Source organism: Loxodonta africana, chromosome 10, assembly GCF_030014295.1.
Source record: "Loxodonta africana isolate mLoxAfr1 chromosome 10, mLoxAfr1.hap2, whole genome shotgun sequence".
In the NCBI taxonomy this organism is placed as follows: Eukaryota; Metazoa; Chordata; class Mammalia; order Proboscidea; family Elephantidae; genus Loxodonta; species Loxodonta africana.
In genome coordinates, this window is record NC_087351.1 from 24,807,243 (window position 1) to 24,828,651 (window position 21,409).

Genomic DNA, 21,409 nt, shown 5'->3' on the forward strand with positions numbered 1-21,409 from the left:
CTCTTATGAAAGGAATGACTGGTTTTTATCATAGGTATTCTTTGCAAGCAAAGTAGTCTTCTAAGGTGGTTTGGGTCTGCTCTTCTTTTTTTGCCTCCCCTCACTCTATTTCTTATGTTAAAAAATGCACTCGGTTACATCAATATTTCAGAAGAAAGTCCTGAGAGTCTACTTTAGAAAAAGCAATCACTGAAAACCCAATGAACACAATTTTACTCTGACATACATAGGGTCTTCATGAGTGATAATTGAATCGACAGCAATTGATTTTATTTTTAATATGAGTATTATATTCTGAAGAAATGTTATTTCTTAATCAATTGTTTTCTAATATTCACATACACAGAAAACTATAAAAGTGGATAGAGAAATAATTAAACAATTATAAGTGTTTTGAAGACCATTTTATGATGTAGTGTCTAAAAGAGCAAAGTAATGTCTTCCTCGTCCCAATCTTGAGTTTAACCATGTCCTTTAAATGTGTACAGGCAATAAAATGATATGAATTTAGGATTGACTTTAGCCAAAGAGGGTATGACTAGGCTGGGACTGAAAAAACTTTAAAGAAAGGAAACCTCATAGGTCATCTTGCTCAACAATGGAACAATGGATACAATGCAGGAATTAACACTACTCTTTGTTCAGCCATTAATCCTGTGTTTGTTGACTTCCAGACATGGGAAACACACTACCACACAAAGTAACACCATATCTTTTGGTAAAATTTACTTGTTGAAATTGCATCCTTGTATTTAGATGGAATCTGTTTCATTATAATTTTCATACTGTATTCCTCATTGTATAATTTGGATCTGTGCAGGACGAGGCATTGTCCATAGTGTTCCCACTTTTCATGTTTGAAAATAAAAATGATACTATTATATATTCTAGTTTTAAGAATAATACAGCCTATAGCATGTATGATAAATTATACTACATTTTTTAATTAATTGATGTCCCCACCTTTAATCTAGGATATTAATTCAAACTCAATCCTAGTGTGCAGACACAAAATGTTCTTGACTGTATATGTTGTTGCTTAAAACTGTGTATCATGGTTAGGAGGTAGACAAGAACACCGAGGCAGCCGTGGCTTCTGCTTCAGATTCTCATTCTGTTATTCAGTATTGTCTTCACTTTGGCCTGTAGGATTACCCTTATTGGCTTTTATTTTTAAATAATCTTATCTGAACAAAACTGTACAAGAATATTTCTAGTAACTTTATTAATAATAGTCTAGTATAGCTCAATACACTAGAAACAACCCAAATATCTATCCACAAGGTAACGGGTAAACTATCACATAATCATACGAAATACTACTAAGCAATAAATGGGAAAGAACCCCTGATACATGAAACTTCATGATGCATTTTAAAATCATTGTGTGACAGTAAAGGGCAGAACAAGGCATAATCGCATTCAAGTTATGTTCTAGAACAGGCAAAACAAGTCTATAATAAAAGATATAAATAGTTGCTACCTTTAGAGGTATTGTCTTGTAATGGGCATGAAGGAACTTTTAGAGTTGATGAAAATGTTAACACATGGATCTGGACAGCGGTTGTTGCCATTGCCTGTTGTTAGGTGCCGTCAAGTTGGTTTTGACACACAGCAACCCTAAGTACAACACAACAAAACACTGCCTGGTCCTGTGCCATCCACAAAATCCTTGCTATGTTTCAGCCCATCATTGAGCCACTGTGTCAATTCATTTTGCTGAGGGTCTTATCTTTTCACTGACTCTCTACTTTACCAAGCGTAATGTCCTTCTCCTGGGACTGGTCCTTGCTGATAACATGTTAAAAAAGTCTTGCCATTCTTGCTTCTAAAGGGCGTTCTGGCTCTACTTCTTCCAAATCGGATTTGTTCGATGGTATAGTCAATATTCTTTGCCATAATTCAAAGGAATCAATTCTTCTTAGATCTTCTTTATTCATTGTCCAGCTTTCATATGCATATGAGGTGATTGAAAATACCATGAGTTGGGTCAGGCGCACCTTAGTCCTCACAGTGGTATTTTTGATTTTTAACATTTTAAGGGGGCCTTTACAGCAGATTTGCCCAAGTCAATACCTTATTTGATGTCTTGATTGCTACTTCCATGGGTATTGATTGTAGATCCAAGTAAATTGAAATCCTTTACAACATCACTATTTTCTCTGTTTATCATGATGCCGCTTATTGGTGGAGTTGTGAGGGTTTCTGTTTTCTTTATGTTGACGTGTAATACATACTGAAGACTGTCGTCTTTAATTCCTCATCAATAAGTGCTTCAAGTCCTATTTGGTCCCAGCAAGCAAAGTATGTCATCTGCATATCACAAGTTGTTAAAGAAACTGAAAGAACTGAAGAAAATATTCAAGCATTGTGTTGCAATATTGAAGGATTCTGTGGGCAAAATATCGAATGTCACAGAAAGCATCAAAAGAAGATGGAAGGAATACACTCAGTCACTGTACCAAAAATAACTAGTTGATATCCAACCATTTCAGGAGATAGCATATGATCAAGAACTGAGGTATGAAGCATCAAAATATTATCTAATACAGTGCTGGGAGATGAGCACCTCAGGTTGGAAGACACTCAAAATACAACTGAGGAAGAGCTGCCTCCTCGAAGTAGAGTTTTGGGAACTTCTTCTACTGATGTGGCATGACTCAAAATGAGGAGAAACTGCTGCAAACATTCATTAATAATCAGAATGTGGAATGTACGAAGTATGAACCTAGGAAAATTGGAAGTCATCAGAGATGAAATGAACACATAAAGAACAATATCCTAGGCATTAGTGAGCTAAAATGGACTGACATTGGCCATTTGGAATTGGACAATCATATGGTCTACTATGCTGGGAATGACAAATTGAAGAAGAATGGTGTCACATTCATTGTCAAAAATATTCCATGATGTATCTTGAAGTACAGTGCTGTCAGTGACAGGATAATATCCGTGCACGTACAAGGAAGACCAGTTAATGCACAATACTGGGGAATCCACAACAGCTAAAAACAAACAAACAAACAAAAAATCACTAGGGGCTGACTGTGGGACAGATAATCAGTTGCTCATATACAAGTTCAAGTTGAAGCAGAAGAAAATTAGAACAAGTCCATAAGAGCCAAAATATGACCTTGAGTATATCCCACCTGAATTTAGAGACCATCTCAGGAATAAATTTGACAAATTGAACACTAATGACCAAAGACTAGATGAGTTGTGGAATGACATCAAGGACATCATACATGAAGAAAGCAAGAGGTCATTAAAAAGTCAGGAAAGAAATAAAACACCAAAAAGGATGTCAAAAGAGACTTTGAAACTTGCTCTTGAATGTAGATATAATGAAGTAAAAGAGCCAAACAGAAGGTTTCAGAGTGTCTTGAGAAGACAAAATAAAGTTCTATGACATGTGAAAAGATCTGGAGTTAGAAAACCAAAGGGAAAGAACACGCTCAGAATTTCTCAAGCTGAAAAAAATGAAGGAAAAAAACTCCAACCTCGAGTTGCCATACTGAAGGATTCTATAGGGAAAATATTGAATGATACGGAAAGAATCAGAAGAAAATAGAAGGAATACACATAATTACTGTACCAAAAAGAATTTGTTAACTTTCAATCATTTCAGGAGGTAGCATTTGACGAAGAACCGATGGTACTGAAGGAAGAACTCCAAGCTACACTGAAGGCATTAGAGAAAAACAAGGTTCCAGAAATTTAAGGAATACCAATTGAGATCATTCAAAAACAGTTGAGATATTTCAGCCAGTGGATGCAGCACTGGAGGTGCTCACTTGCGAATGTCAAGAAATTTGGAGTACAGCTGCCTGGCCAACCAACTGAAAGAGAGCCATATTTGTACTCATTCCAAAGAAAGGCGATCCAACAGAATGTGGACATTATTGAATAATGTCACTAACACCACACAAACAAAATTTTGCTGAAGATCATTCAGAAACATTTGCAGCAGTACACTAACAAGGAACTTTCAGAAATTCAAGTCAGATTCAGAAGAAGATGTGGAATGAGGGATATCATTGCTGATGTCAGATGAATCTTGGCTCAAAGCAGAGAACACCAGAAAGATGTTTACCTGTGTTTTATTGACTATGCAAGGCATTCTACAGTGTAGATCATAACAAATTATGGATAACATTGCAAAGAATGGGAATTCCAGAACACTGAATTTTGCTCATGAGGAACCTCTACATAGATCAAGAGGCAGTTTTTCAGACAGAACAGAGGGATACCTTGTGGTTTAAAGTCAGGAAAGGTGTGTGTCATGGTTTTATCCTTTCACCATACTTATTCAATCTGTATGCTGAGCAAATAATCCGAGAAGCTGGACTGTGCAAAGAATGCGGCATCAGGATTGGAGGAAGACTCATTAACAACCTGCAATATGCAGATGACACAACCTTGCTTGCTGAAAGTGAGGGGGACTTGAAGATCTGATGAAGATCTGATGAAGACCAAAGACTATAGCCTTCAATATGAATTGTACCTCAACACAGAGGAAACAAAAATCCTCACAACTGGACCAATAAGTAGCATCATGATAAGCAGAGAAAGTACAGAAATTATAAAAGATTTCATTTTACTTGGATCCACAATCAATGCCCATGAAGCCAGCAGTCGAGGAATCAAACAACGAATGGAATTTGGCAAATCTGCTGCAAAAGATTTCTTTAAAGTGTTAAAAGGCAAAGATATCACTTTGTGGGCTAAGATGCACCTGACCACAGCCATGGTATTTTCAATCACCTCATATGCATGCAGGAGCTGGACAATGAATAAGGAAGACCAGAAAAGAATTGACACCTTTGAATTATGGTATTGGCAAAGAATACTGAATATACCATGGACTGCTAGAAGAACAAAGAAGTCTGTCTTGGAAAAAGTACAGCCAGAATGCTCCTTAGAAGTGAGTATGGCAAGACTTCATCTCAAGTACTTTGGATGTGTTTTCAGCAGGTACCAGTCACTGGAGAAGGACATCATTCTTGGTAGAGGGTCATCGAAAAAGAGGAAGATGCTCAATGATACACATTAACACAGTGGCTGCAACAATGGGCTCAAGCATAACAATTGTGAAGATGGAGCAGTACCAGGCAATGTTTCGGTCTGTTGTGCATAGGGTTGCTATGAGTTAGAACCAACCCAACAGCACCTAACAAAAAAAATACCATAAAAAAAAGATAGCGTGATGGTGATAAACACAGTGGAGCAATGGACATATCCCTAAAGGAACATACAGACAACAGTCCTAAAAATATAAAAAAAAGATAACCAAAATGATCCATTGCTATTCTTTTAACCCTGTATGTGTTTATGCTTGGAACTCTGTGGTTTCATTCTCTGCTTGAGAGTTACATCAAACAGAAGTACAAAATATTTAATTTTCTTATTAATTTTATGACCTCTAATGTTGATTTTTAAATTTAGAATAATAGTGTAATTCTGGAAAATTTAGTTTAGTTTTTTTTTTTTTCCGTGACCTACTATTTCAGTTCTTTTTTAGGGAGAATTCACTGTTGCACCTACCAAAGCCATGTAAGATTTAACGTTCGTTCAAATCAAATTGATCTGTGTTTTAATTCTAGCGTAGACATTGACAGGCTCTGTGACCAGGTGAAAATGCATTTCTCATTTTTCTGAGTCTTGTTTTCTCATTTGCAAAGTGTGGATAGTATTAGAAGGATTCGAAATAATTTATGTAAAACAATAGGCGTCAATTAGAGCTCAAGAGGAAGTGCATCATTCTTAGTCTGTATGCACACTGCATGCGTGTCCATACTGCAAAAACACTGCGTCATTCTCGCAGCATAAACCTTGTTATTACCTCTCTGCTTTAAAGAAAAGAAAAAAGTGACCATTTTTCTCCTACCGGCTGCCACTCTATTTCTTTGCTTTTTTGCAGCGAAAGTCCACAGCAGCCGTGTCTAAAATTTGTCTTTTTAAAGTATCTCTTAAAAATTCTTCAATTATTATTATTAAACACACTTGCTCTTGAGTCAGCACACGCAGAAAGGGGGCATTTACATGGAGTTTTTAATTTTTTTTTTTCCAAAAAGCAGGTGACCTTCTCTGCTGAGGTTGTTTTCAGATCCAACTAGGTGTGAGGGGAAGTCAGAGAAGAGATTCCCAAACAACTTTTCCATAAGTAACACTTAAATGAATATTATTATTTTTTCCCCCACCTCTGGGTGTGTTTCAACCATCAGTCTTCAGGTTAGAAGCTCAGCAGTGCTGCCCATTTGGTCTCATATGCTTGATTTAACTAAGAAGCGCATTCCTCACACGTGTTATTGTTTGTTTTATAGGCCTGTCTAAACTTTGGCTGAAAGGCGGACTTCAGGCACGGCTTCGGTTCTGAGATAGCAGAGTGTCTGGGTACCATAGCCTCGGGGGCTCCTCCAGTCTCTGTTAGACCAGTAAACCTAGTCTTTTTCGTGAATTTCAATTTTGTTCTACATTTTTCTCCCACTCTGTCCCGGAAACTCTATTGTGATCCCTGTCAGAGTTGCCTGTGATGGTAGCCAGAAACCATTTAGTTCTCTGGTCGCAGGTGGTGGAGGCCATGGTTCATGTGGTCCGTTAGTCCTCTGGACTAATATTTTCCTTGTGTCTTTGGTTTTTTTCAGCCTCCTTTTCTAAGAATAGGATGTGACCAATAGGTGTATCTCAGATGGCAGCTTGCAAGCTTTTAAACCGCAAATGCTACTTACTAAAAAAGGATGTAAAACATTTTATTTATGAACTTTTTTATGTTATGTCAATTGACCTAAGTACCCCCCAAGAGCATGGTCCCCAGCCCTCAGCCCCAGTAACTCGAATACTCATGGTGTTTGGAAGTGTCTCGAAAGCATCTATGGGTTTGCTTTGCTCAAGTTGTGCTTACTTCCCCAATATTGTGGTTACCTTTCCATTCATTGAAGTTATCACTTGCCTACTATCCAGTTAGTGATTTCTCCTTCCCACCCTTCCTCTGTCTCATAACCACTGAGGATTGTTTTTTCCTGTGTGTAAACCTTTTCTTGGATTTTTATAATACTGATCTCATACAATCAGATTTATATCACTTTTAGCATAATGTCTTCCAGATTCATCCATGTCGTGAGATGTTACAAGAAATCGTCATTATTCTGTATCCTTTCACAGTATTTCATTGTGTGTATGTACCATAATTTGTTTATTCATTCATCTGTTAATGGGCAATTACCTTGTTTTCATCTTTTTGCTATTGTGAACAATGCTGCAATGAACATGGGTGTGCATATGTCTATTCGTGTGACAGCTCTTATTTCTCTAGGATACAGTCCTGGGAGTAGGATTGCTGAAGTGTATGCTGTTTCTATTTCTTGATTCTTAAGGAGGTGCTGTATTGTTTTCCATAGTAGTCGTACTATTTTACATTCCCACCAGCAGCGGATAAAGTTCCAATCTCCCTGCAACCTCTCCGTTTGTCATTTTCTGTTTTTTTAGTTAGTGGCTATAAGGTTGGGGTGAGATGGTATCTCATTGCAGTTTTGATTTGCATTTCTCTAATGGCTAACGATAGGGTGCATTTCCTCATGTGTCTCTAAGCCACCTTAATGTCTTCTTTGGTGAAATGGTTTCTCCTATCCTTTGCCCATTTTTTGACTGAATTGTTTTTTTGTTGTTGAGATGTTGAGGTAGTCTATAGATTTGAGAGATTAGACCATTGTCAAATATGGCCTAGCCAACTTTCTTTTTTTTCCTCCGGTCTGGTGGTTACCTTTTTACTCTTTTGGTGAAGGCTTTTGATGAGCATAGTGTTTAATTTTTTAGGAGCTTCCAATTACCTAGCTTATCTTCTGGTGTTTGTGCATTGTTAGTTATGTTTTGTGTTGCATTTATGCTATGCATCAGGGCCCCTAGTATTGTCACATTTTTAATTCCGTGATATTTATCGATTCAGGTTTTATATTGAGGTCTTTGATCCATTTTACGTTAGCTTCATTTTTTTTTTTGGTGTAAGGTATGCGATATGGGCTCTGTTTCATTTTTTTACAGATAGACATCCAGTTTTAGCAAAATCATTGTTAAAAAGACTATCTTTTCACCCATTTAATGGATCTGGTCATTTGCCAAAGATCAATTGACTACAAGTGTATGTATTTAGATCTGGGTTCTGGATCCTATTCCACTGGTCTATGTGTCTTCAGTCGTTACTTATCTACAATATTCCATCCTCAGCTGATCTTCTCAATAACATGAAAGGCTCGTGTTATTTATTCAATGCAAGATTGGGGGTCCTCATCTTATTTGATACGTTAGCTGTATTTGACAGAATTAGATCATTCCCTTCTTAACATGTTTTCATCACTTGGCTCCTATCGTCCTCCATTCTCACTGATGACTCCTTCACAGTCTCCTTTTCTAGCTTCTTTTTTCCTTAACCTCTAAATCCTTATGTGCCCAGAACTCCTTTCTAGGTTCATCTATTTAAAGTTTTCTCTTTGTAAGTCCATCCAGTGCTGTGGCTATAATCTACACGGCAATAATTGCCATATTTATACCTTTCTGTAGCAGGTTCAATATGCCATATCCCTTGATTTTAACCACAGCTGTGATAGACAATTCTTATTTATTTCAAGACTTTAGTGCCCCACCTCAATCATGACTAAAGAAAAGGTTATGTGGAACCAGGTAAATAATGTCTAATATGTGTGTGATTTGAGCCCCTCAAAAATGTAACCAAGACACTATTGAATTAATACCTAAAACTTTTATTACTGTGTTAAGAAACGAAGACCAGAATCTACATAATGAAAAAACTTGTAGTATATTTGTGAAAATTGAGACCAGACGATCAATCCTGAGACATATCCCAGTAAAATTATAAGATGTTAAAAAAATAGTATCTTCTATGTCTCCTAGCAAAGAGCTCAAGTAACTTAAATATTAGAGAAAATCGAGTTGGTACCAGACTTCTTGAGACTAATATACAATGAAAGATAACAATGGAACACATTTTCAAAAGTATCAAAGAAACAAAATGTGCAACATTTATTTGTCATATAGCCAATCTCTCCTTCAGGTAAATCAGGATTATACAAAAATAGAATTAAGTATGCAAGCTTAGGTAGAATGTTCTATGCATAAACACTTCTTGAGGGATCTACTAGAGAACAAGCTTCATCCAATCAAGAGCTATTTGGGGAATGTTCACCAAGACTGGTGTTAAGAATTTAATATATTGTATATTTAAGGATCCCTGGTGGTGCAACTGTTAAACATGTGGCTACTAACCAAAAGCTTGACTGTTCTAATTCATGTGGCTATCTGCTCAGGCTCAGATTACAGCCTAAAAACCCAATGGGGCAAATCCGCTCTATCACAGAATGTCGTTATGAGTTGAAATAAAATTGACAGCACCTAACAACAATGACAATTGTATTTTTAAGCCTTAAACAAAGTGGGTCTACACATGAAATAATAGCATGCATTATGGATTGAATTGTTTCCCCCCCCCCAATATGTGTCATCTTGGCTAGGTCATGATTCCCAGTATTGTGTGATTGTCTACCATTTTGTCATCTGGTTGTGATTTCCTATATTTTGTAAATCCTACCTCTATAATGTTAATGAGACAGGGTTAGAGGCAGTTATTTTAATGAGGCAGAACTCAGTCTACTGGGTAGAGGTCTTTCCTAGTCACCATGCCGCTGCTACTTTTGTAGCTAAGAAACTTCTTGAAAATATAAACCCCACCTGGGGAGCATAAATAATTCTTTGCCGTGACAGTGGGACCCATTTTACATGACACTTTTGAAATTATTGGACTTTGTTTTGGTATGGCCTTATTTTTCAAGCTTGAGCTGATTGATAAGAACTTTTTATGCAGACTATTGACATTTTTGTGATTTGCTTCATACTTATAGCCATCCTTCTATTGATTGCTGTACTACAGTATATTGGTATTATCCCTTGTTTTAATATCCTCCTTCTTTCATGTAACTGAAGGTGGAGTTTGTTTTATCATAGCTGTTATATTGATATTTGCCTTATTGCATTACTTTTTAGTTAGTATTCTTACACTATGAAGCTTTTCTTAAGCTGTACATCATGACTATTGCTGATGTCTGACATGATAATGCCTTTGTTAAATTAGCTCACTTGGTAGCTAGTGCCAGTAATTTGACTATTGAATTTGCCATCAAATTTCAAAATTTGGAATACTAATTCAGGCCTTCTAGCTATGCCTGGTTTAACTATGTCTCTGTACCTGATTCTACTGTAAACCCTAATATTTCCTTTAAAATAGATACATGTGTCAGGTTGTGGCACCCTCCAGAATTACTACTGAGTCCCAGGTGCCATGTTTCAATTTAACTCAATGCCCTGAAGTCAATGATACAGAGGGAAATCTGAAAAACTGCACCAAAAATACATAAAAGCTTTATTCATGTACTGATTGGCCACTCATAACCCAAGGAATTCCTGGTATCTTCAAACTTTTATACAAGTACCTTGAAGCAGTACCAAAGGAAAGCCACCCTTTTGTATTGCATTTCCTACCCTACATATTAGGCTATTGTCTATTTGTAATAACTCTTTGATTGAAGAATGGCTCAAAAAAGTTAAACAAATCATCCATTTTTCACAAAATGACACAGGAAATAATACGATCTGTATCTTAGAAGCATATTTTTTGTGAGGGGTCAAAATACCCAACTAAGAAAAATCCTAATCCAAATAACAAACCTTATGCTTGGGCACTATCATGCCTAGATGGTTTTAAAATGACATGTCAATGTATGTTTGGCTTGTTAGTAATTCTCCTGAATCTCCACTCTTATAATGAAAGTTCACATTTGGCCAATGATCTGAAACTCTTTTCCCAATACAAAAAAAATTAGAAAACACTATAAAGGCAGCGTTTCAGTTCAGTTGGACAAAGGGTCACTATGAGTCAAAACTAACCTGATGACACCTAACAACAACAACAACAAAATGGACAGATCTCGGGATGGATGGCATTTTTCCAGGGCCTTTACCACCAGTGGGTATCCCTATACTAGAAAATCTATTCACAATTTGTTTCCTACTGTGCTCCAAATAACAAATGAACTAGCTGATAGCATAGAACTCCAACAAGAATTCTTTAACTCTCTTTTCAAAGTTGTGTTGGATCATATAATTGTCCTTGATTTTATTCTAGCACAACAGAGGATTTTATGCAATTGCTAATACCACTTGCTATACTTTGATAATTACATCAGGAGAAGTAGAACAATGTCTTAAGCAAATCTGCTAGAAAGCTACATGGCTTCAACTAATCCCTGTGTCCAACTCCCCTTTTCCTGATATTTTTCATTGGCTACCTACTGAAATTGGCTCTTCATTATGTTCAATTTTATAAACTGGATTAATTCTCTTAAACATCATAATAATTATTATAGGATTAATTGAATGTCTTATGAAATGTTTTCCAAATACTTGTCCTCCAATGCAACACTACTTGCTATACAAATGATCATGTATTTTGTACAGAGTCATTCCTTAGAAAATAGTTCAGCTCTTCATTTTGGTTGATACCCTTCTCAGTGATGCCTATCAATTTTGTCCTGATCTTGTACACCCCTTCTCAAAAGATCACAGAAGCAGAGATCCAAGCTATGGCATGGCAAAGATGGAACAGATGGTGCCTGGCTATCTTTCATGGAGAGTGTCTAAGGTTTTAAAAGCCTATTTTGAATAGGCAGCCATCTAATAAACACAAGAAAAATAAATCCATGCAGAAAAGATACACTTGTAACAGTGATCAGTGAATTTCTATAAAAATTCTTGTTCACAAGTGGAGAGTTGTGAAGGAGCCCTCAAAATATAGGTATTCTAGGTGTCTGGCATAAGGGGAGGTTGGGATAAATAGATGATTTTTTATTTTCCTTTTCCTTGTAATCACGGTTGCTGGCACTACCTAAAATTCCTTCCCTAAGATCTCAAGGTCTTCTTCATTCATTAATTCTATTTTTGTAATTGATTATGGTCAAAGGATATGTAAAAGTGAAGAAAATAATCTATCAACAAATATGCATTGATTTTATTTATTGCCAACAATCCACTTGGTTTACAATTAGACTTGTCAAATGATAAAACAAAATTTCTATAGCTGCTGATTTTTATCTCATACATCAATGACTTGTATTATAGAAGGAAAGAGATTAAAAGTTGTAAATCAGTCTAAGCAGGTTCACAGGTAAGAAAAAAAATCCAAGAAATCGTGTTTTATTAATGGAAATTAGTAGTGATGTTGTGGTATTCAAAAGTCATTGCATTAAATCCCTAGAAAGTAACAAAATGGTTAAATTTATTTATTATTAGAGATTATATTTTAGATTCAAATTACTCTTGAGAAAAAATGTCTTTCTGAAATGCGTAATTTTTTGGAAATCAAGAGCATTGTTTTCTAAAATTGAGATACTTTTGGATACAATATGGGAGTAACATTTCATAATATTAGCAGACAAGGGAAAATCTGTAGGAACTTTCTCATTTTGTCAGCAACAAAGAAAATCAGCATATTTTGATGATGTAGGTAGATATTGAAAACCATAGTTCCTGTTTTCTTATGAGGTACCACATGTGAGTGTTGACTCAGATACTAATATTGTTGAGTAAAATGAGACAAACCTTGGGACCACAGTAATAGCCAAATCGTTCTGGCTGTACAGAAAAATGTGATAGACTTTCTGAGAGTTCATTTTATTTTTTCCTTTCAACCAATGTCATTTTAATGCCTTGATAGATCAAATCTTTACTAGCTTTTCTGAAGGACAAGTGAGCATCTGGTTGATGATTTTTATAACTCAGTCAATATCATTTTAAAAATCCAAAAAAAAGTTATGCATTTTTAATTAGTACTATGTTCAAAATATCCTTAAATGGCTGGTTTTTAAGATCTTGCTATATTATATTGTACTTGGCTTACTCTACATGGATCCAATAACCTGAAGTTTATAAGAAATCTTTAAAAGCTTTTAAAATATTCTGTTTCTGTCTAAATTATATTTTTATCCTAAGTATCCTGTCTAGAACTCACAAAAGAACTCCAGAGTTTCTTCATGGCAGCCTTCATTTCTTTGTTTCTCAGAGTGTAGATAATTGGATTCAAGATGGGGGTGACAATGGTATAAAACACAGCAAGGGACTTATCCACAGAGTGGTTGCTGAAAGGCCAGGTATATATAAAGATGCATGGGCCAAAGAAGAGAATCACCATTGTGATGTGGGCAGTCAGTGTGGAACGGGCTTTGGACTGCCCAACAGAAGAGTGGCTCCTAATGGTAATGAGGATCAGACTGTAGGAGATAAGCAAAATAAAGAAACAGCTCAGGGAGATCATTCCACTGTTGGCAACAATGACTATCTGTACAACATAGGTATCTATGCAGGCAAGCTTAGTAACCAGAGGCAGATCACAGAAAATGCTATCTACCACATTGGGACCACAGAAAGGCAAATTCACAACAAGTGGTACCTGAAGCCCAGAGTGAAGGAGGCCTGAGAACCATGAGGTCACTACTAGCAAAACGCACACCCTCTTGTTCACAATGGTTGTGTAGTGTAGGGGCTTACAAATGGCCACATATCTGTCATACGACATGGAGACCAACAGTACCATTTCAACCCCACCCAGGAAGTGAAGGAGAAAGATCTGAGTGAAACATCCAGCAAAGGAAATGGTCTTATGCTTTCTTACCAAGTTCAAAATTATCTTAGGGGTGGCAAAAGAAGCAAGAGTCATGTCTACAAAGGAGAGGTTTCTAAGGAGAAAGTACATAGGGGAGTTCAGGTTTGGGGTATAAAACACTGTGACCGCAATGAGAAGGTTTCCCAAAATAGTGATCGCATAGGTAACTGAGAAGAGTGCAAAGAGAAGAAACTGTATCTCTTGGGAGCTGACCAATTCCAGCAAAATTAATTCTGACACTTGAGACTGATTGAATTGTTCTATGAAATGCATCGTATGGCTTGATCTGGGATGACATATAGAGACAAAGAAAACATTAATAGTGTAGCAGCTGACAATATTTATTCCTGTGAGTCCTTCAATATCCTCGACTGAATTTCAAATTTAATGTTGTTTTCCATTACCTCTGAGAAGTAGGTAATATAGTCAAAACTCCTCACCTCCCAGAAAACAGGGACTCTAACCCTAGCTTGTAAGCAACACCCTTTCAAAAGTAGTTTCTGGTGTATTTGGCTTTATAGTCACAACCACAGCTCAATTGTGACAAAGAAAGAAGTTTACTTAGATAAAAGCAAAGTTTGTTTCCCATTTCTCTTGCATTAAAAAAAAAAAATTCATGTAGACTAAATACAAAAATAAAAAGTAAAATTTTTATAAGAAAAATATTTTAAAAATTAAGGTCAATGCTATTAGAATTTTCACAGATGGTGATGACTAAAAGTGGGCTGTTATATTTGAAATTAGCCTAGTCATTATTGATTTCAGTAGAAATGCTTTTAATGGAATAATTGGGATCAAATCCATTTTCAAACTTTCTGTGAGTGAATGAAGAATTATGAGATCAAATGAATGAGGGTTCAGGGAGCTGACATAATGAGTGAGACAGTTATTTTAAGAAGTTTCAAGATGAAGGGATAGGAAATATGACATGTGAACAGAGGAGAAGCAGAAGTAAGGAATTATCTCCTTAGGATAATGATTTAAGTACATTAATATGTTGATGTAAAGTAGCCAAAAGATGAAGAGATATTAAAAATGCAACAAATGTGTTTTCAATGATCACTGCTGAACAATTGAATGTCATATGCAAAAAAGTTGAATGTGCATATGCAAAAACTACAACATGAAAAAAAAAGGAAAAGATTAACCTATACCTCACACTGTGTATACAAATTAACTCCAAAATTGATCATAAACCTAAATGTAAAATGTAATATTAAATTTTATAGGAAAAAATAGGGGAAAATACTCATAAATTTTGGTTAGGCAAACCGTTTGTAGACACAACACCAAAAATCTAATACATAAATAATAATTGATAAATTGGACTTGTACTGTGGAATGTTGCTGTTGGTTGTTGTTAGGTGCCGTTGAGTAAGCTCCGACTCATGGTGACCCTATGGACAACAGAACAAAGCACTCACCAGTCCTGTGCCATTCTCACAATCATTGGTAAGTTTAAGCCCATTGTTTCAGCCACTATGCCAATTCCTCTCATTGAGGATATCCCTCTTTTTCTCTGATCCTCTACAAGCATGATGTCATTCTCCAGGGACTGGTCCCTCCTCATGTCCAAAGTACATGAGATGAAGTTTACATTCTTGCTTCTCAGGAGCATTCTGGCTGAACTTCTTCCAAGACAGATTTGTTAGTTTTTCTAACAGTCCATGATATATTCAATATTCTTCACCAACATCATAATTCAAATGCATCAATTCTTCTTTGGTCTTCCTCATTAATTGCACAGCATGAATATGAGGTAATTGAAAATACCATGGCTTGGGTCAGATGCACCTTAGTCCCCACAGTGACATCTTTATTTTTTAGCACTTTAAACAGTTCTTTTGCAGCAGATTTGCACAATGCAATACATTGTTTGATTTCTTCACTGCTGCTTCCATTAAGTGTTGATTGTGGAGCCAAGTAAAATGAAATCTTGGACAGCTTCAATATTTTCTCCATTTATCATGATGATGTTGTTTATTGGCCCAGTTGTGAAGACTTTTGTTTTCTTTATGTTGAGTTGTAATCCATACTTAAGTCTGTAGTCTTTGAACTTCATCAGTAAGTGCTTCAAGTCCTCTTCACTTTCAGCCAGCAAGGTTGTGTGATCTGCATATCACAGGTTGTTAATGTTTTTTCCTCCAATCCTGATACCTAGTTCTTCATATAGTCCAAGTTTTTAAATTATTTGCTCAGCATACAGATTGAATAGATGTGGTGAAAGGATACAACCCTGACACACACCTTTCCTGATTTTATACCATGCAATATGCCCTTGTTCGGTCGAATGACTGCCTCTTGGTCTATGCACAGGCTCTGCATGAGCACATTAAGTGTTCTGGCATTCCCATTCTTCACAATGATACCCATAATTTATTATGATCCACACAGTCAAATACATCTTTCCTGTATTCTCTGCTTTCAGCTAAGATCCATCTGACTTCAGCAATAACATCCCTCATTTCACATCCTTTTTTGAATCTGGCTTAGCTTTCTGATTGTTCCCTTTCAATGTACTGCTGCAGCAGTTTTTTAACTACCTTCAACAAAATTTTACTTGTGTGTGATATTAATGATATTGTTCGATAATTTCCTCATTCTGTTTGGTCGCCTTTCTTTGGAATGGGCACATATATGGATCTCTTCCAGTTGGTTGTCTGGCTAGGTAGCTGTCTTCTAAATTTCTTGGCATATGTGAGTGAGTGCTTCCAGCATTGCATTTGTTTGTTGAAACATCTTACTTGGTATTTCGTAAATTCCTAGACACTTGTTTTTCCCAAATGCCTTCAGTGATTCTTGAACTTCTTACTTCAATACCATCAGTTGTTGATCATATGCTGCCTTCTGAAATGGCTGAATGTTGACCAGTTCTTTTTGGTACAGTGATTCTGAGTGTTCCTTCCATCTTCTTTTGATGCTTCTTGTGTCATTCAATGTTTTGCCCAAAGAATCATTCACTATTGAAACTTGAGGCTTTGAATTTTTTCTTCAGTTCTTTCAGCTTGAGAAATGCTGAGTGTGTATTATGGAATAGGTTGTATGATTGTCTATGTCTGATTGTTGATAAATGTGTATGTTTTTAGTAGAATTCAGTCTGAGTCTTTCTTACATTTATAACACACCACCTGAGTCTTTCTTTTCTTTATAGTAAACCACCTGAGCAGGGACGGAATACCCAATAAGCAAGATAAACACATATTAAAGGCATCAGAATATGTGTTCATCTTGGACAGGACATAAGGAAAGTGAGTGCACGGTGGAAGGGAACTGGCAGGTAACTAATTTTGTATGTGAGAACAATTATATTTTCCTTTCCATTTTTGACCTATCAGATATAATTGCTGAACATAACTTCACATTCAGTTCTCTTGTTCACCACAAAAGACCCTGCCAGAGGCACTATAATCATGCAACTCCTGGCATATCTGGTCTTGTGCAAAGCGATTCAAAATGCATCTTCAGATTGGTCATACCCTTGTATTTGTATCATACTCTTTGAGATTGTTCTCACCCCCACTGGGGATCAGCAATAGTCCAATGAACTATGAAGATGCAGCATCAAAGGATGGAAAGTGAGTGTACAAGTTTTTAAGTATTATTCTAAGACCAAGAACATTCATGGACATTTATGAAGGGCCCACCAACAAACATCCTAAGACAAATGAATGAAATTATTTCCAACTTCTTTGTAAGTACTATTTTTTTTGACTATCTCAGACCTAAAGAACATTACATGTTGCAAACCATTTTTTTTACTTAATAATTTTCCAATATAAATTTTGTGCTAACATTCATTTTATTTTATAAAATTTACTTGTTTTGTAAATTTTACTTATTTTCAATTATTCAAATTTATTTGCTATGGTAGAACCAATTTTTTAAAATGGCATAATTTTATATCCAGGTAAAATAAAACAGTGACAACTAAGTGGAGCACAAAAACAAAAGCTCACAGAAGATAAAAATGAAAGGATTTGTGACTCTATAAAGACAATTCCAAAATTAAGTCCTATTTTAAAAATGTAACAAAGCAGAAGAGATTTTTTCTGAAATGCTAAAGTTTAATGAGTGCAAATTGTTGTATTAATATTGCTAGTGCTGAAATTACTAACAGGAATTCTAATGTAATAGAATTTGTTCCAAAGTCTGCATTCATTCCTTGCCGTAGTAAAATAATAATAATAATAATAATAATGATGATGATGGTTTAGAAAGTGAACCTATTTTAGGATCTTCAATTGTCACATCTGCAGACCCCATAAATAGCAGAAATGTAGATCCTGCTTTGTGGAATAATTTTTCTCCTAATGATGAAAATTACTGGCTTGAAAGAGGGCCACATGATTGTCAACATCACAGTGGACCTTTTGAAAAGTCGTGTTGAAAATTTCTGGATGATAAATAAATAGGGTTCTGTAGCTAGAATATAATTCTAGGGTGCAAAGTGAATGGTGAAAATTATAGGAGGTAGTGGCTACTGTATTCTCCATCAGTCAGCTTTGTATACTATTTTGTATGCAAACTATTCAGTCCTAAATCATTTAATTCTTGATTTGCTACAGATGGATTTAGCAGTTGGCGCAACTAGAATTTGATCAATAAACATGAAAACAGTTCAATTCTCAGAGATTGTATGTTGTCATTTTTAAACCAAAGACCTGGTTTTGGCTTAACTCATGAACTGGGAACACAAATTAAAGGAGAAGGCCACTATTGGAAAGCTGTTTTTCAATGTGTTGTTGCTGTCATTATAACAATCGCTGAACATGGACTATCTTTTAGAGGAGGAAATGAAGTGTTTCAGCCTCCACAAAATGACGATTTTCTTGGTTTACTTGACCTTGTTGCTCAGTTTGGTCTATTTTTAGCAGGTCACATCTCAAAATATGGTAACACAAGAAAGGACAACCCATCATGTACATCTAAAACAATTAGTGAAGAATCAACAAATAGTAATAAAGATCAATAAAGTATTTTCAGTGAAATAAGTACAGCTTTATATTTCAGTTTGTAAGTTTCACTCCTGATCTTTCTCATAGAGAGAAGCTAAGTCTTGTTTCTAAGATATGTATCTCCAACAGATAGAAAACCTGTCGAGTGACTTATATTTACTAGCTTAAAAGTGAAGAAATTGCAGATCAAGTACTTTACCCCTTTTGTGAAGTTTTCAAAATTGATTTTCCTAAGTGCAAAGGACAGTCCTATGGCAATGCTGCCAATATGTCATTCCATATAAAGGCTTGCAACAGAATATTTTAGAATGTAATGAACATACCATTTTCATACCACATACTGCACATTCACTTAATCTTGTAGAACAAAGCACAGTTGAGTGTTGTCCAGAAACAGTTTATTTTTCTTTTTCCTACTGTTCAGTTACTCTACATATTTTTTGCCACCTCTATTCATCATTGGGCAGTTCTTAAAACATATTTAGACCATGATCTAGGATTAAAATAGCTTTCAAGTACATGTTGGGAAGTGCATGCTGTAACAATGAGTGCAATCCTGGAATTGTACATTCTAGATGCCTTGTAAAATATTGCTGAAGACCAGACACAAAAAGAAGACACCAAAAGGAGCATGCATTTAAGTTGGTTATGAGAAATAATATACCTCAGCATTTTGATTGAATGAGTCTAACTCTCCAAGGTTCGGAAGTAAATTTAAAGACATGCAGAGATCTCTTCTAGTCTTAAAAGAGTATTTACATAAGCAAAGATTTTGAAACCACAACAAAAAATCTGGCCAAATATTGATTATGAAGCAGTTCACCTTCATAGAAGCATTAGAAAGAAACAAATGATAGAACTGCTCCAGAAGTATCATTGAGTGCCAAAGATCAGTTTTGTGTAACCATCATTGACACACCTGTATTTTACATAAAAAGAAGGGCAAAAGTGTAGAAAGTTCTTTCAAATATCCTTTCCTTCTTAAACAGTGTGGATATACCTGATGAAAAATTCATGAAGGCATCCAAGAAATTAGTGGAGGCTTATCCCAATGACTTAAGAACAAACCTTTATGGAGAAGTGTGATGATTTCATTCTTACATGAGAACTAATTTTACAGATTCAAGAAAGACAAATATTACTCATGTAGGCATGTATGATTCCATAATAGAAGATAAAATACAATACGTATTTACTGATGTTGAAGTCACTTTACACATATTCTTAATTTTAATGATCACAAACTTCAAAATGGGATGCTCATTTATGTTTCTAAAGAGAATCAAAAGCCCTCAGCTCATAGCAATGATTCAAGAAAGACTTGATTCATTATCCTTATAATTATGGAAGTAGATATTGTTTGGAAGCTTAACTGTGATGAAATCATTGAAGAATTTGTAAGACCAAAGAACAGAAAGTAATGTTTTTAATTATTATATTTTAGAGGTGTAAGATCTGCTTAAAAATAAAATATAATAATTTGTAAGAATATTTCTCTGATCATTAAATTTTCTTTTATGATATGTTTTCATTTATAATTCTAGCATTTGTTATGAAATAAGCATCAAAACTGAAGTATAAACCATTTAGAGAAAAATTGGTGAAAGCCAATTTTTTGTTGTGGGAGATCAACAGAATTTTAGGTTGAATGTTGAAACAAGTAATTTCAGTGACTCGTTTTCTTTGTTGTAGAATATATGGACTATTCTTTTTGTAGAAAATGTGGTATATAGTAAAAATGTTAGTACCACACATTCACTAAAAATTTTATAATCCAGTTCATCTTATTCCCCTAAAATGCTATACACCACCTTTGCATTCAATTGCTTATATTATACTTGCATTTAAAAAGAAGTTTTATCATGGATAACTAAGACACGGGTTTTAAGACACACGCACTATATATATATACACATACATGTACATATATAACTCACATATCCTATTTGTATGCGTGCGTAAGCAGAGGAGGGGGCATCGCAGATTATCGGTGTTTATGGCCCTCACATGCCTTAAGCCAGCCGTGCACCTGAGTGTGATTCATGAAAGGAAGAGGGAGACATAAAATTCCCACCTACCTTAACACCAGAGGCTACCACTATTTAACAACAACAACAAAAAAGTATCACTTGCATTCAACTTACAGTCATTCATAGTAAGAAAAACAGACCTCTGTCCTAGATCAAACTGCATCAATGCTGCCAATTTTGAACTGGGGGATTTAGTAATTGCTTGTAGTTATGAACAAATGGCCTTAGGAACTTATATTTAGGAATCTAACTTGTTTATAAATAGAGAAAATTTTCTATTAGATATGAGAATTGTTTTATAATATTTTCCTGCTTACAGTCATGTTCACAAGGGCTATAACTGACCTCAATCATGTAATTGTTCAAAAGCTATTAATGGAGAAACAAAGTATAAGGAAATGTAGGAAGGCCAGGATGACCTTATCATTCTAGGCTGTCTGTCTCTTGGGATTGTTAGACAACAGAAGGGAGCTACTGTCAAGGTTTTAGCCTTGATCAAAGTTTACTTGTACGTTAATTTTCATATTAGATTTTCCTCTGAGTAATTGTGTCATATCTCAATGATTATACTTTACTCATAAAAAATACAAGACTTGGGGAGACTGAGTATTTTAATTGAACTGTGTGAAAAGCACTAGCACACAACCTAGAATATAGTTTGTACACAATAAATGTCAGTGATTGCTACTATTCCTAACTTGCTG

General features: G+C 35.5%; 1 protein-coding gene across 1 annotated transcript; it reads right to left on the minus strand.

Annotated features, from left to right (window-relative positions):
• Window positions 1-12,952: 12,952 nt before the first annotated feature.
• LOC100665201 (olfactory receptor 4K17-like) lies at window positions 12,953-14,245 on the minus strand. The gene has a single exon (XM_064291886.1). The coding sequence runs from the start codon at window positions 13,991-13,993 to the stop codon at window positions 13,046-13,048; it is 948 nt and encodes a 315-aa protein (XP_064147956.1). The 5' UTR covers window positions 13,994-14,245; the 3' UTR covers window positions 12,953-13,045.
• Between the last annotated feature and the right edge of the window lie 7,164 nt (window positions 14,246-21,409).